The sequence below is a fragment of the Balearica regulorum genome, chromosome 6 (genome assembly GCF_011004875.1).
Source record: "Balearica regulorum gibbericeps isolate bBalReg1 chromosome 6, bBalReg1.pri, whole genome shotgun sequence".
In the NCBI taxonomy this organism is placed as follows: domain Eukaryota; kingdom Metazoa; phylum Chordata; class Aves; order Gruiformes; family Gruidae; genus Balearica; species Balearica regulorum.
This window is the reverse complement of record NC_046189.1, coordinates 12,877,300-12,894,653: the sequence shown is the minus strand read 5'-3', so window position 1 is coordinate 12,894,653 and position 17,354 is coordinate 12,877,300. Positions and strand designations below refer to the sequence as shown.

The 17,354-nt window shown below is 37.9% G+C and overlaps 1 protein-coding gene across 7 annotated transcripts in view; it reads right to left on the bottom strand.

The window, feature by feature from the left end:
* The window catches only part of SPATS2L (spermatogenesis associated serine rich 2 like), a 107,768-nt gene that overhangs the window by 34,439 nt on the left and 55,975 nt on the right, over positions 1 to 17,354 (bottom strand). For 6 of the 7 annotated variants that reach the window (XM_075756262.1, XM_075756265.1, XM_075756261.1 and 3 more), the window contains exon 3: positions 8,904 to 8,965. The exons of the other annotated variant lie outside the window; for it this stretch is intronic. In XM_075756262.1, the coding sequence (XP_075612377.1) occupies positions 8,904 to 8,942 (39 nt within the window). In that variant the 5' untranslated portion in view covers positions 8,943 to 8,965. The remainder of the gene's footprint in view (positions 1 to 8,903; positions 8,966 to 17,354) is intronic. 7 annotated transcript variants of the gene reach the window in all.

Here is a 17,354-nt window from a genome sequence, read left to right as displayed (position 1 = left end):
TGCAGAGCTCAATAGTTCTACTGCCAAAACCCAACAATATCCTTTGTTGACTGTTGTACAAAATACACATTTGTTTATCTTTCTATTTAGAAAATAAAAAAGTTGAGAAGTTTAATGAAAAAAAATCCTCAGGAACAGAACATCAGATTGCAAAATAAAGCATCCAGGACTTAGGAAATTCCAAATCAGGAGTTGCTTGCACTTTCTTAATCTGCTTCCCTTGTATCTATGATACCCAGGATACCTACGAGTTGTCAGTGTTTCTGCTTTCCAGATTTCTGCAGTGACTTATCTGGGATAAGACAGATGAAAACTAAAATTTTCAACCGGTAGGATATGTTAGTATTAAGGAAAAAAAAAAAAAATTTGCTCTGCTCAGAAACAACAAAAGCAGATATAAACTCAGAATTCCAACAGAGGGAAAATCCCAAAAAGTTTTGTTTTAAATAAACAATTTTGTCTTAGAAATTTTTAGGAACAAAATGGAGTAACATTACCATATTTATTGTGGAATTTCAAAGACAGACCGATCTGTGTGCTGGACATCAGATCTCCAACATATGCACTGTTTGATTGCTGTTTTCATCCAGAATACACTGGAACTATTGTACACAGGCAATGAAAAAGTCAGTGATTTCTAGACATCCAGAAATTATTGACAAATGGCTACAAGTCTCAAAACGTAACCTGATGGTGTATCTGGGAGGACGACAAGGCATGTTGAGGGAGACCAGGCCATATGACAGCCTTATCCTAAAGGTGCAAATTTCAAGGTCCCTGATATTCCAACCTTTTAGTCCTTTCACCCTGGTTTCAAAAATACATGTAGGTTTCTGTGTTTGAAGCTCAGGTCTATCCCCACATGCAAAACGTGTCCCAGATGTTTCTGGAAAGGGACATACCAATACTAAAGAAAAAGCCAAAGGGAGGGGTGACAACCTTCCTGACAGCACAAGCCTAACACAAAGGCACTTCTACAGCTGAAGGTCATACGAGACACATCATAGACCGTGATGAATGGAGGCACAGCAAAGCTCCAGGAATGCTTGACAAATACAAGATGACAAGTGGGAGGTATATTAAAGGGCTGGATGTGAGCTGGATCTAGGCAGCCCAGGTATGCTGGCTCCTCTCTGGTTCACCTGCTAGTTCAGGTGATAAGCTAGCCTTTTTGCTAGTACAGCTATACACCTCAACTGCTTACAAGTCTCCAGCTGCTTGAGAGAAGTCAGTCACTTCCCAATCCAGAAAACTATATAGAGCTCATTTTTATTAGAGGTATGACAGGGTGATTCAAGGACAGGAGATAATTACTACTTTTTATCTCTACAGTCCTCAAACTTACGAAGAACATCCATTTTCTCAACATGTAAGCAACAGATGATTGAAGTGGAATAATCCAGTATTTTATGACTTATCAACAAATTCCTTTTTAAAAATACTTAACATCCTAAAGAATGAAAAAAGTACAAGAGCCAAAGAATCTCCTAATGTGCAGCGATACTGCATTAATACCTAACATTCTGCAAAAACAAACTCACAACAGTCTACTTTATTAGATTTATTTCCATGTATGTGGGAGAAAACAGTTTTTTCCTACTTGCTGAAACCTGATCATAGGAAGAACATTACCAGACAGACTGCAGGGAGGTCAACTATTTTAACAATTTTGTGAATCATCCTGTCTTTATCCAGTGTAGATTCCCAGTGAACTTCTGTCATCATCTGGATGCTAGACAAGCATTCTGGGACACAAAGACAACTCAGTAACATACCTTCTGAACCACAGATAATTGTGCTGTTAATGTCAGCATTAGTTGAGAAGCTGTCACTGACAGTAGTTAAATTCCTGGGCTTTCCCTCCTGTAGCTTGACCGGAAAACACATTTCTTTGTTTACTACTAAGATGACTTGCTCAGAATTTCAGCTTACAAAAGTTATTTTAAAGCAATCACAAATCTAAAATATAAAGCTGTGATCTTGAAAACAAGTGTGTACACAAGAACATTGAAGGCAGAACCCATGTCCACCTCCATTTAAACCCACGATCCAGAGACTAACCTTGCAAGCATGCATTTAATTCCTGTGGACCTAGCTATGCTTCTAGATAAGGCTAAAGTAAATTCAAAGTTTAGAAGACTTTTAACTAATTTTCTGATCTGAAATCTTAAGCACACGCTTAGCTTGAAATGCTTGCTCAAGCCCTGTTAAAGTTGCTGCAATTTGAGACAGGTTGCATCTCATCAGGACCAGAACTCCACAAGAGGTTGTTTTTATCAGTCTCTTACAGAAATTGCTGAGGACTGCCCAGAAGTGATATTGAAATTGAAAAGGGTTCCACGTCCCTTCAGATAAGCTGCTTCTACCCCAAAATAAAATCCCCAAGGACTGATCAGATGTACTTGACTATTTTTCTGAGAATTACTGTTAAACTATAGGCAATCTCAACTTTGAGGCAAATTTTTGGCTCACCTAAAAAAAAAAATAAAAAATTCAGGAACAAGTTACTTTTGAGGAACACTGCACACAGGAGAGAAGGACACAAACTCCAGCCTCTCCTGGTATCTTACTTGAGGTTCTCATGAACATCCATCTCATGAGACTCTCCTGATAAGTCAAGCTCAAAATGAAATACAGCCTGCCTGAAACCTGTGACAGCAGATTACCTACTCCACACCCAGAACCAAGCCGACATTGGTGTGTATTCCTCCGAGTCCATTAGGTTCTCTGTCAAGTTTCAAATAGTTCCCAGGCAACTGTAACAACATGGAATCAATCGCTGCCTGTTTTCTGCTCTACTCCATCTGCTCCCCCTTGGCGTCATCTCAAAGAGGATGTTTCTGGTGAATAAGTAACATATCCGGGGTTCAGAGAATTTGTTTACGTATTTCTGACACAGTGACAAATTCAACTTCTTTACTGAAAGCTCACGGCTGTTCTGAAACTCCTGAACACAGCTGCTCTAATCCCCTTGAAGTTACTACTATGGTCACTTATTCAGTTAGAAATATTCTTACTTATGCTTGGTTAGGAACACTAATGCAGATCTACCTTCACTTTATACTAAACATTAAGATCACAGATTTTAGGAGCTAAATTAATTTAGAAGTATGGTTATCAACAAATACACAAACGTTTTCCTAATTTATTTTTACTGCATGTCAATAACAAATCTTTATGTACACATACACACCATATATACCCACTGCAACTGAGGAGAGGTAGCAATGTAGACCACATTCAACTAGATTACACCTCCAAACTGGGGTTGACACAAATGCTGCAAGAGCAGCAGGGAAGGAGAGCTGTCTGCAGAGCTCTGCTGGCTTCTATAATCTAAGAATTTAGCATTAGCAGATGTCCTGGCTACATTAAGCAGGAAAATGCATTTTAAAAAGCACTTCATGGCAGAATTTTTTAAGGTTTTGAAAGCTCCTACACAAACATATTTCATAAATACAATTTGACTTTGCTGCATTAAGAGCCTATTTCCTACATCACAGACATTTTTCCAGAAGCTTTATCGAGTTCATCATGACATACTGAACAAGCATTGCTAACATCCCCTGTGAGCAAAATAACAGCTTTGATAAGGTCTGCACCTCTTTCCACTACATGACCTGTTTATCACACCGATACCTTCGGATCACTTATCCCGAATAAGCACAAAACAAATTCTACTTGCTGCAGTAAACTACTTTACACAATCATAATGAATTTATTGTGTCGTCCCTGTCCCCCAAATTTTTAAACTAATGAAATGGAAAACCCACACATTTCAGAAATCCTGAAAGAACATTAAAAAGTTTGGCTCAGTCTGAACTGTTAAAGCTTGAATAATGACAGCACTGGTTAGAGACCTGAATCTAATATCTTTAACCTAGTTAAATGGCTCAAGTGACACAACCGCATTTTGATCAACTTTGCTGGTCTTTGGACTAAGTTCATCTACTTCAACACATGGGCAAGGAACAGCTGTAAGGTCAACTTTAAGGAGACCTAGTGAAATCATAGATTGGAAACTATCTGCTTTTGTAATGTATGATTTTAAATTTATACACTATTTCCTTCCACTATGAGTCCTACACTTTTGTTGCATGCTGACTATTGCTTATGAAAACCGCAGTTATGGTGTAATGTAAACAAAACTGTGAACCCCCCCCCCCGCCCAAACACATCTGAATAAAGTTTCTTTCTTGCAGTTTATGGAACAAACCTGCCCATCTGCTCCTACAGCTCTGGCACTTGAAATGACAAATGAAAAAGCAAGGCTGTCAGGAGAACTTCAGCAGAACTCCACTCCTAACAGAACCCCAAGAGGAGGATTTTAATCTGAATTTTTTTGCCATTTTGCCAATTCCAGCTGACATCTCACTTGTTCAAACAAGTTTAGACACACAATAATAATTAAAAAAAAAAAAAAAAGATAGGCTCAACAGCAAGTCCTGAAGTTTGAACAATTCCTGATATTTCTTTGGATCAAAACCAAAATCACGCACCAGAGCTAATGGCTATCCTGGGAAGTGCCTGATATTCACTCTCCTCTTGTTGAACTAAGAAGGTCTAATTGTTGCAGGAGACAATAAATCACTTGTATTGCTCACTCCAATTGTTTCTTCTTTGGAGGCCTTGTCATTCTGAATCTCAGCACTTCTTCTGGTGGTGTACTAGGTTAATGCCTGAATACCTCCATTAATTTTATGGAATTATTTTGTATTTAAGCAATGAGTTTGGCCCATTTTGTCCCTTAATCCAGTGAATTTGTGTGCATATGATCTGAACTATGTATAACTCTCAGTCTCTGAAAATCCTGATACTAGAAAACAAGTCCTTAGTTATACTGTACTTTCAGGCACAGAGATGAGTATAATCAGAGGCAAGAGGGAGAATGGCACAGTGAAGGAAGACTATAGCAAGTATCAGGGCAGAGAGAATCATCCTGAGAGAGATCCTGATGATAAACTTCTCCTTGTACTAGTTACGCAGGCACAAAATGACCCTTGCGGCTGCCGAAATGCAGAACTTGTGTTACTCCAGAAAATCTGTGGGTTATATGCATGAAAATATGGTAATTGGAACAGTCCTGGCTCCCCACAAGAGTATCACAGCTGCAGGAGCCTCTGCCAACTATGGAAACTTCCATTAGCCTTCCTGACATCGCAGGCCAACATTTATGTAAACCTCTCGGGGCGGTGAGGGGGGAAGATAATATATAAAATAGAAAGTTTAACCTATTGAATTTATGAACTATTTCAGCTGAAACACCAAGAATGAATTGTACAAGTATCAGTACTACAGTAGCATTCTCATGATTCAAATTAGGAGTAGGGTCTTACACAGCTCGCATGAGAACATAATGCCCAAAATGTCTGCCTCGGCTCACATCACCTTTAAAACAGTGGCAGAGGTCTTAATTCCTTGAATAAGTAGAAGCTGATCATGGAGACAACATGGGGAGAAGTCACCATTTAAAAGAAAATAAACATTATGCCAAAACTTCATGGGCTCTGTACTACATTTTTGTCAGTAGTTCAGTTTAAGGAGAAACTTGTGTTCTACTTTTGCAGAAACTTACAAGAATAAGTATTTGTGTGCAGACGTACAGCTCCTTTGGCTTCATCCAAGTCTTAGCAGGATCAAAGTCTTAATATATTTGTGATCTGCAAGCACTGAGGTAGAAGAAAGGGAGAACTGGGAAAAAACTCTATTCTATTCTGTTCCTTTTAACAAGGCCTGCTTATATTTGTGTTGATGATAATGGATTTCTGGAGCTCAGCAAAAGTAATAAGATTTATAAATCTTGGGGTTTTTTCCCAGAAATACTCCCTCCCAAAAGATGGGTAAAAGTAAATATTAATCTTACTGCTTCAATGTTGTGTAGCAGTACCGTGTCTTGCTCTGTATGTTTTCTAAGTGAGAAAGGGATTTGATTTGGACTTTCTTAACCGGGACACTGTAAATATGTTTGCTTTTCAAATGTGCAAATGAAGGTCTTATGTTTAGCAGTCTATGTGCAAATATAATTAAAGCCAACTCAGCAGGCCACATCTGTTGAACCCTCTCCTTGTATTTCTAGTGCATTACTCAGAGCGTTCTAAAACTTCAGTGGTTTTAGAGTTGCTCAGTTCGTTACTGACAGGAAAAGCCACCATGCTGTAAACCAAATATGAGATGTCAAATGGAAGTTCTATGCCATGGCAATCTCATTTTAAAATAAGACAGACTTCTTCAGGTGAAATGACAAACTGAGCATGCTAGCTCCTCAGCTGATGCGTCTAGAGTTCATGAGGTTTATGCTGTTCAGTCACTAAGCCTTTATTTAGTAGGTTATTAGTCTATATTTTCCAGAATAAGAAACAGCGATTTTTGCAATAAAATGTTAATTGCAGTTAACCTAGCTTTTCACTTTGGCCTAGGGATTTAGTGGCACTAAATACTGGTGGAAAACACAGGAACAAAGAGAGGAACAATTTATAACAGAGTGTATTGATCCAAGTATTTTCCTGCTTTAAAATGTATAGGCTCATAAACATTTGATTTTACATACTCCCAGCAGATACCAGACTTGGAATATCAGATATCTAATGTGAATAAAAGTCCAGTTGCAGTTCTTCATTCTTAAACTAGCAAAAGACAAATAGATGATTTGTAAAATCCTGCACTTGTAAAACTGACCATATTAATAAAAAATCCAATCTACACAGTAAATAGGCAGAACTTCAATGGATATACTGAGCTGCATTTTGATAGTTACTGTAATTTACCTTCCCACACTATGACTCTAGGAGATAGGATTTGATGACATTACTTTCTATTGCAAAATCCATCATGCTACTCAGTATTTAAAGCCTGTGCTGTTATTAAAGACTATAGAAGATACTCATCACTGAGATTCATATTGACACGCAAATCCTCAAGCACAATGAGTGATTTGGGAAGTAACAATGAATATGAGGAAAAACAACTCAAAAAGCAGGTACCTGGGCAGCACATCAGGTAAGGAATTGCTTCCCATCAGGGGATATAAAGCAAAAAGGTCCTACATCCTTTTGAAAGCAAAGAGAGTAAGCAGCGAAAGATGGACACAGCAGTCTGAACAGGAACTCATTCCCACCCGAACTACTTAGTATAAATCGTCACTTGCTATGCTGTTTCCTCAGCAGTTTCATTCACGTATTGGTGGGCAGGTAACAGTTTGTAACTGTCCTTTCAGGAAACATCATTAGCAATCGGCAACTTGAGGAAACCTATTTTCAGGCTCAGTAATTGTCATGGTTCATCAAATCTTTATAACCAAATGCGCTAAGCTATTAACTACTAAGTCATGATCAGTTCTGAGAAATACATTACCTGACTAAAAAGTTCATTATTTGTGAACTCAGAAGCAAACAGGAAGTTAACTAAAATCTGACTACTGATCTCTAGTTCAAGGCTATTTCTTTTCTCTGTCATGCTGTAGTGTGTTATATTACATCTTTGTTAGCCATCACTTCTTGGGACTTTTCTGGATTGGAAAGGCAAATTTACAGTATCTTGCACACATTCCTCATGCCACATGATTTTTACCTTGTTATTGGTCCACCTAATTACAAAACTGAAGTTCTGAATTGCAAAACTGAAGTAAATCTTTTTTCTGCTGAATATTTTTTCTATCAACTCAGGAAAAGAGATAATCCAAGGAATCATACACGAATTTTTATTTTTTTCCTTTCCATTGATAGAGAGAAGAGAATATTTCACATGCCTGCTGCCCTGCAGGATGTGCAATGTGCCACAGGCAGGTCTTATGATACAGTGAAAGATGACTACATTTCTTAGTTTCACATTGCCCTCACTGTTCTGTATTTCCTTGATATTTAGTCAGTCTTGATCCTTTCTCCTAGTGCATCTTTCATGAAGCAAATGGGCCTAATTAACTTTTCACTGATACCTGGACAAACTTGGGCTCACTGACAGAACTGGATTCTGGCCTTCAACATTTATCACACTGCCTTAAAATCTGTATCAGAGAGCCCCACTGGGCTTAATAAAGCTGTAAATCAAGGAACCCATTAGCCTTTTCTGAACTTCCTAAATGCAAAGCTCCTTTTGTCTTCCCAAACATGAACCAGAACAAAACCTGATTTTATAAGAAAGTATGATTCAGGAGAATTCTCAAAATCTTGGCTTCTTTTAAAATACAACCCTATCACATTATACTCCTACAGTCTTCCCACTTTCTCTATCTCTCCTTTTTTCCTATTCTTTGACAAAGGTCCTGGTTTCCTATTTATGTTGGTAGGGACTATTTATGGGTTAAATTGCTTCTTCACAATCTACCTCATGGGAGTTACAAAAGATCTCCTGACCTACCTCATATTTGTATACTAATTAGCTTTAGGTCCTTTACTGCTCCTAAAAGGGTGGTGAGGCTGCAGCACTAGCCAGGATATGGAGAGGATGTACCCAAGTACATAGAACGCGGTTAAAAGCAGAGCTACTTACACAGGAAAAAAAAAAATTATACTCTTTTCATGCCCTGTAATTTTAGGAATTGCCCTTAAGTATTACAGGTATGACATTTTTGGCCAGAAAATTATTTTCTAAAGGGTATGTTTCTTCAAAGGTTGTATTCGTGCAGCAGAGCAACAATCACAAAGTGCTACTCTCCACAGCATCAACACGCACAGAAATCACAAGGAGTAAGAGAAGTCTGTCTGACAAAACTTTGTCTCTTTGCAGAAAGCAAAAAGGGTTTCTCACCAAACAAGATTAATATACTAATCCTATCAATATCTGCTTGTGTACTTGACTTTATGCACAGTCAATGCATATTTAAGTATGTGAACCAGTGTTTGTAGGAGCAGGGATGAATATGCATGCAAATGTCAGTATGGTTTATGCTGTACTGTACTTGAACCTACCTTTTCCTTGATATTTACAGGAGAATTGATTTCTGCCATCTCTCTTCAGGTGAGACTATTATCTGTGAAAGGAGAAAAAACAACACAAAAATAAAGATTCATTTGGAGGTTTTAATCCCAACCTGTCAAAGCTACACTTATGAAGACTAATTGCATGTGCTTACCTATAAGCGTAGAGAAACACGAGAACACTTCATGTCCTGCACAGCAGTACTCAATATTGCCAGAAAGCAAAGCTAGTCCAAATTTCATACTTTCCCCAGATTAGCTCTGCAAAAATATTTAAAAGATGCCTCACAGTTATGAATCTGGATAGAAGGGGTATCATGCTTCTCCCAGCCATTGTCTTTTAGACCCTATTCCTTCTTATTTATACTTTTGAGGCTTTAAAGAGGAGGAATACCTTAGATGAACTCAAAAGCTCCTCTTTTGTCATTCACCAGCAACCTCAATTTCTGCCAGAAAATTTGTCTGAAGATCCTGTCTTAAAAAACAGTTAAATGTGCCAGGAGGTTAGGCTGACAAGTGCTCCATGGCTGGGTTTTTTTCCTGGGGTTTTTTTTGTTTGTTTGGTTTTGGGTTTTTTGTTCAAAAACAACTTCAGAGGTTTTATCCACACATCTCCTATTGAAACTAACAGGGTCTGTACAGTTAAATCTCCAAGTCTGCTCTGAAAAAATTGGGCACATGAATGGAATTTGCATGTGATTAAGAAACCCTGCGATATGCTTTCTATTTCCAGTTATGTGGCTGGTGAGAGACACTGTATCACACGATGAAGAGTTAACATAGGGAAGGGAGTCCAGTTGCCTAATCCTTATTGAAGTCTAAGGCAGCTGGTTTGGATGGAAGCAGGAACAGGCTTGATCCTTCACATTTTAAAATTAAGTCACATATAAAGAATTACAGCAAAGACTAAGTCAAAAGGAACAGAAGCTTGGTTTCATCACCAAATTTATCTTTATTGTACACTGATAAGAAGGTATAGGTGTACATAAATGAGCATGAAATCTTACTTCTCTCCAAGTTTTTAAGTTGAAACACTTCCTCCTCAATTTGAGCCCTTTGCTATATGGGCTGACAGAAGAGCTCCCATAATTCTTCTAAATCTCTTCTAACGCACTTAAACAATCCTCCCTTAAGTCCTGCTTTGAAACATAACAATTCAGTGAAGTTCAAACTCCAGAAACTACGTGCTTCTATTACAGTATCCACTGATAGCATTTAAATCTTGTTATTAATTTTTGTATGCATCTGTTTTCTAATTAAAGAAATGAGATTCAAGGAAGTGCATTTTCAAAAATAATGTGACTTTGTAGTAAATGGGGAAAAGATGACAGGAGGAAGAAAAGGAATGAATGTTTGAATTTTGGTCTGATGAAGAACAAACAATGAATTATGGAAAGCCTCAAAAATAAGGTACCAGAAGAAAAAAGTAACCCTTTCCATTGCCTGTTATTAAAAAACATGCTTGAAATGAGTAAGCTTCCTCCTGCCATCACTATTTTACTATATGACAAACAGACACTGTCTATTAAAATTCACATGCCTTATATCTGTCTTTCGTCAGTGGTTCCACTACTTTGCCAAGACACTGAGCTGAAGTCTCACTATGTCCGATAAGACTTCTTCCTGGCAACTGGGCCCCTCTTTCACTCTGAATGCCTTACTGTCTGCTGGTATCTCAGATCAGAAGGTTCCCCCCTCTGCCTCTCCTTAAATTCAAGGATGAAAGAGCTCAAATTAGTTTCTTTGTTAAACCCACCCAATGGTTAAAAGCAGAGTTATAAAATATCTGGACAGAGCAGGCAGGAAGATCACACAGAATAGCAGCTCGGGGCAACTCCATTTCAAATATTTAGTGTGTTCCAACAACTAAAGGAAAGTGTTGAAAAATTACTGTAGTCTGTAGTCCCTATATAGCATTTTTTATGTACTACTTGTCTTTTGCTGTCAGTGTTTCTCATGCCAAATGGGCACAGAACATGAGATACAGGTCATCAATTTCCCAAGCAGACTGGAAAACTTAGTTCTAAAATTACTGTGTAAGTCTTCATCTCCCTTACTGTTTTTCAGAAAAGCATGCCTTCTACCTAGTGACAGCAAAACCATACTGGATGGATATTATTCTCTGTTAATAGATAATCGTGTGTTAAGGAATAGTTAAGGAATTTGACTAGTTCACCCTTATATCTACTATTCAGCAGCTTTTGTAATGTTACATACAACTGATGGAAGCCCTGCCCCTCTTGCATACTAATTTAAAATACACTTAATCTGATCCAACACCTTATAACAACATTTTAAAAAAAAAATAGGGAAAAAACTGTTCTTGAGAAACCAACACACAGCACAGAAAACAATACTGATTAAAGCTAACAAACCCTTCTGGCTTTAAAAGTCCATTAATTTATAAAAACCAATGAAGAAAATGGGAAAAGATCTTTCTGAACTGAAATCTTCAGGTTCTGCTTTTTCAGCATATATTTTACTAATTTTGTACCAAAACTATACATTTTAAAACTGTATCTTGTATGAAGCAAATTAGTCCCAATAATTGTACTTTGTGTAAGTCCCACACCTCTCCATTTATGTTGCTTCAAAGATACTAGCTAATTTTTCAAATTTAACTTCAATTTGCTGATATAAACCCTACTACCTCACTTAGCCAAATTACTCTTCGTAGCAATACTCTGACTCAGTTTAAAACTAGACATAAAAACTTCATACAACACCTTGCCACATTTTACTTCTCTTCTTTGCTGTACGCTCCAGGTATTACTATGATTACAGTCTTCCACTGATGTATGTGGTGCTGATTCAGCTAGCTTGCAACTGCAAGCTGTTTCAAGATTTGGCAAGCCACAGAAAACATATCCCTGGTTTCTCTCTCTCTTCCTTCCCCCCCCCCCCCCCCCCCCGCCTTTTTAAGATCAAGAACTAAGAGGACACCAGCTTTACAAATGGACTCATTCCTCTACACTTCAGACTCTTCATTAATATGCATATTACAGCTATCAAAGTGAAGATGCTAAAACTAAGTTGGAGCTATTTTTCATTCACCTTCTCCAAGGACAGATAATTGAAATAACCTGCATAAAACACTTGCTCATTTATATAACTCAGTCCAGCACTGCTTGCTACATAAAATACAAATGATACATTAAAAGGAAAATGTCAGTGTAGCACTAATTTTTAAAAATATCCTTTACAGCTATACTTAATAGTTAATCAATTTAATTTTCTCATTGTAGCACAAACTGATTTATTGAATTAACGGGTATTTTTCCTCTGATGATATTTTAATCTCTGTATTGAACAATTATTGCATTTCTAATCCTGTGATAAAAGATTATAGCACATGAATAATTTTATGAACAAAATAGTCCCACTGAAGTTTAGAAGCTTTAGCTCCAGGCTTGGATCTAAATTTGAGCTGCTACACTCTCACCCTGAACTATTCAGAGAAGTTGCTTTCTGCCTGAGCTGTGGAACATCAGAATACAGCCCTCAACTGAGCCGTAAAGCCAGGGGAGAACAGTGCTTTGCATGTCACTAGCAGCATGCGCACAAAAACCCCACACGTTTGGACAAAGATCTTTTACAGAAGATCTTCTGCCATGGCTAGGATTAAGTTAAGACAAGCACGAAATTTATAATGCACAAAACAGACCATATATTAGAGGTTGAATGTCAGCTTACATGCTTTGTCTTTCTCCACACCTCTCACTTGTATTTGTGCTCCTGAAAATGTCACTGCATGACATACTAACAGGATTTCCATGAAAAAGGAATGAAAGAAAGAAATACTATAGAATGCCTTATATAAACAGGTCATTAATTTCCAATACCAATTTCCAAATGCGTTACCTGGAATAGGAGATTACTCTCAGTTGCTTGTTACATCCTGACCTCAAATACTGATGGAAGGGTGTTATTTCTATACCTATTACATCCAAAAGAGACATTTTACTTTCCTTGTAAAATGAACCATTTTAATACAACAAAAAGAAAATATAGTAGAGGCACTCCAAGGGCATGTTGCAGAAAAGATAGGATTAAGTTTGGCAGAGCCTTACCTCTCTCCCCTACCAAATGAAGCAATTCCTCTACACAGGTTTAAGCTAACATGAAACTGAACTAGGGCAGCCAAGGTGTTGGTGCAAGCAGCACCATCCAATGGGGCAGACAGTTAGGAACAGCCTGTAACCACTGCAGCAAAATATGCCAGGGCTCACCTGTTACAGACTTCAGTATGTGGCTGCTTGCCCAGCCTTTACAGAAGATCCCTTTCTGTCTGTAAGCAGCTCTGAAATCCCACTGCTGCTGTGTTCAACCTCCAAAGAACACCTGCCACCTTTCCACTAGTACCACCTTCAGAGGTGTTTGGCTCACAGACACCTTCCAGCTAGACAGGCCTTGGGCAAAAGTTGACAAACACATTTTCTACAACACTTTTCATGGGTGGGATTGCCTCTATCTCAAGCATCAGAGAATCACAAGACCAAGTCTGTGTCCTGCCCTGACTGCAAAACCTGGCAATTACTACCTGGCACATTTAAATTTCAGACTTTGAAACAGTATTGGAAAAAGAAGAAATATGCTACCCTCCAAAAAAAAAAAGAAAAATAATCTCCTTGCAAATATGCAGATAGGGGAAAGGAGTTTATGAAAGCATAAATGTTGTCAGAAAGATAGGATTTGTGAAAATACCCAGGCAGTAAGCTCTATCAGAGTGGAGAAGATTGCGTGTGACAGCTGTTCCACCATTTCTGATGTGAAGATACAACTTATCTTTGGCAATGGGGAACAGAAAATTCCCACGAAGCAGCCTAGAATATCCCAGTGTTGGAAGGGTTTTCCATCTCTAGGTTTATGGATTAGTCATCTCCTACACCTCCAAAAGGACATATTTCCTCATCTGCCTACTCCAACTGTTTCCTTTTATAATGCTCCCCCCCCATACCAGCACAACAGGAATCCCAGGTCTGACTGGACCCTGACCAAGGCTTCTCAAATCCCTATCTGCTTCTGCAGTCATCTGCTGCACCTTGTACTAACCCAGTTCTTTCTTTCACTGTGCTCATTTCTTTTAAACATCCCACAATTAACCTTTTCAAAGTTTCACTCAGCACCCCAAAAAGCCCTCTGCCAGGTTCTTCTGCAGTGCCCTCCCCTTCCCTTTTACAAGCCAGGCAACCCCATGACTACAGATAATTTCGGTGACAGTACAGCAACAAAAGGCAGGAGATAGATACATGGCCCTACCACTGATAAGTTTATCAGCCCTACTAAGCAAGACTAGACACACTCAGTCACTGAGTAAGCTTTCACTGTTAATAGAACAACTGGAGTTTACAATTTTGTCACTCAAATACCTTCATAAAGTAGATCAATGCTAGAATATGGATTTTTTTTTTAAAAAATTTTAATTAAAGATTATTTATTCATTTCCAAATAGGTCAGTCAAATCCCCAGCTCCAAAAAGCTAACAAGCAAGGTACAGGCAGAACAAAACAATCACAATTTAGATTAGCCAACTTCAAAAAAATAAGACGTAAATGCTACGTATCTAATGAGATTGTAGCAGCCTGCACTATGCTTTCATCTTCTAAACTTCTACTTCCTCTACAGAATTACATTTCATTTTGAAATGGGATTCCTGTTTATTCATGTGTACTATATTACCCTGTCTTGTCTGCAGACTTCCACATGCCGTAGGTAAAGAGAAAACCAGCAGAATCAGATACACATGGTCTCCATTGCACATTTGATTTTGGCTTTTATTATAAAGAGATGCTACCAGAAAATTGCAGATGAAGGCTGGGATGAACACACCTTTTCTGATGCAGTTTTAAGTTAAGATTTTTGTATCAGAAAGACTGACAAAACTGCAAAAGTGTGATCCCAAAATTCAAACCTTTCAGAAAGGAATTCTTCTGGTCTTCACTCAGATTTTATTTAAATAGCAGAAGGAAAAAAACCCACCTTATTAGATCAAAGGCCAAAGATTAGTGTGTATATGATTGTTAGTTACAAAAATTAGTGTCCTTAGCTGTGCACAAAGCTGTGCCACTGTGGTTGCAAAACTACTAGAGATAGCATGAGATTTAGATGCTTGTCTTCACTATCTTGAGATTAGCAACGGGTATGATTATCTTTAGACACTAGACTACAGCAAATAGAAAAATATAATAATTAATAATTCCTCACTTTTACCCTTCCAATTCTCTCCCCATCCCACTGTGGGGCAGGGGAGGAGTCAGCAAGTGGCTGTATGGTGCTTAGCTGCTGGCTGTGGTTAGATGACGACATTAGGTCATTAACACCATCCTGCTTCTGAGCAACAGAGATCAATTTAAAAAAAAAAAAAACCCTAAGAAAGTCTAGATATTGGTACCTTCAGAATCAGCCTTTACACAGCAAATACTGTTCAAGCTTAAATACAGTTTAAGTGGCATTACATTGCAGAGAAATAAATCAAAGTGATTATCATAGTCTCTGGCTCACAAGGGAAAAAAATTCAGGAGAACAACTGAACCCAGACAGCTGCAAAATATATGCCTACATTTGCAATAATGATAAAAAAAGGTAGTAAGTGGTAACATTTTGCTGATCTTTTCTTGCACTTCTGAACAATTCATTCATTTTTTTAAGTGTCTGCCAAAGAATCATCATAGCATCATTAAGTTTCACTGAAAAACACATTAACTTCCCCTGTCCAGCAACCCTCTTATTGGAATAAAGTTGGTGTTCTTCTAATGATGCATACACATATTCCATAGCAATACACACCAGCACTCATCTTCTGTACTTAACATAGTTAGTAAACAACTATTTGCTTCCATGCCACATGAACACTACTCCTTCCTTGGATAGCTACTTGGCTTCCATCCAAAAAAGATCTTTGATTCATTACCTCACATTTTGCACCTGTGCATTAAAAATACACACAATACAAATATCCAGATTAATTTTGTGTGACCTATTATGATCCATTTACAGAGTCCAGAGGATGGCAGTCAACTACTCTAGGGTGGCAATGAGCTTACGATGAGTGATCCTCAATCTCATTGCATGGTGGGCAAGCGATTACAAGTCCAGAGACCTGTAAAGTTGTCATTACTATTCACTTTCTCTTCTCTGTTGTTTGACAACCTTGTATTAAGTTGCATTTAAATTCAATCATGGTAGTTCTAATGATATCATGAATTAAAAAGATTATATCATACTGTTGGCAAAAACAGAGATAAAGCCACAAGGCAGATCAATCTCCCATCCTCCATCTTTGTTTAGAAGAGACAGTAAGGATGAAGAGGTGTTCAAACTCTATGAAGTCATGAAATAGCCTACTATAGAAAATCTAATCAAGTCTTTGCTAAATACTGGACACCAAAAGTTTAGTTAACTTGGAGTGTTCTAAGAACACATTCTAGTCAGTTCAGTAGTAGTTCAATGGGTGGAAACTATAAATATAATAGAATGCATTATGAAATAATCCTACTTTAGTAAAATAAATTTGAAAATAAAATAATATGCACAATTATTTTTTTAAAAAATAGCATTCTAAACACTGAAAAACATCCCCAAAACACATGTAACAGTATGTTTCTTAAATAAAACCCAGGAATTCAGATTTGAAAAATATTGCATTTCTGGGAGGGAGCCTTGTTGCACAGTACCAGGCCTTTCCACAAAAGGTATGACATAAGAGCTGCTTCCTAGCGAACAGCCAAGTCACTTAGGCACAACCTCTGAAAATTCCTCACATCCTCTTTACCATACTGATTAGTAGCCAAACATTTCTTTTCCAGCCAGACCCTCTCCAAAGTTCCACGCCTGTTGCCATTTGAAGCAGAGTGCCAGTAATTGAAGCCAACAGTTTTCCATCTCATTTGGTATACATATCATCATGTGTTTGAACTCTCTGTCCATTTGGGTTTGTGTCCCAGTTGAGGTACGTGATCTGATTCAACATGAACAACTATCAAGGATATCACTGAAAGGATGTGAGTGGTTGAATGCATATTTAGTTCAAGACTGAGGTGACAGTGCTTCCCATTGCTCTTCTTTTCAACCCTGCAATTTATACCACTCTTTTACTTAAGAAACACTCACCAACGGCACTGAAACTCTACTCCACATTAAGAAGCTATACTGAACTACAAAAAATACTAAAACACTGAAATAAGAAAAGCCAGGAAGTCTCCCAATAACTTTTAATTTCAGAGCAGGAAGTCATCAATTCATTAAAATCAAAACTTCTGAAAGAATGAGGAGTCCTGCCCTATAAATCCATTCACTAAATGTTTAAATAAACAAAATGAAACAGCTCAAATGGAAGAGACTAAAATACTCATCCCAGCAGCCCAGTGACAAGGGAATGTCTCCAGCCTACAGATACTGAAGATCTAGTGCCTGTTCTAAACCAGCCTGTACTACACTAGAAGT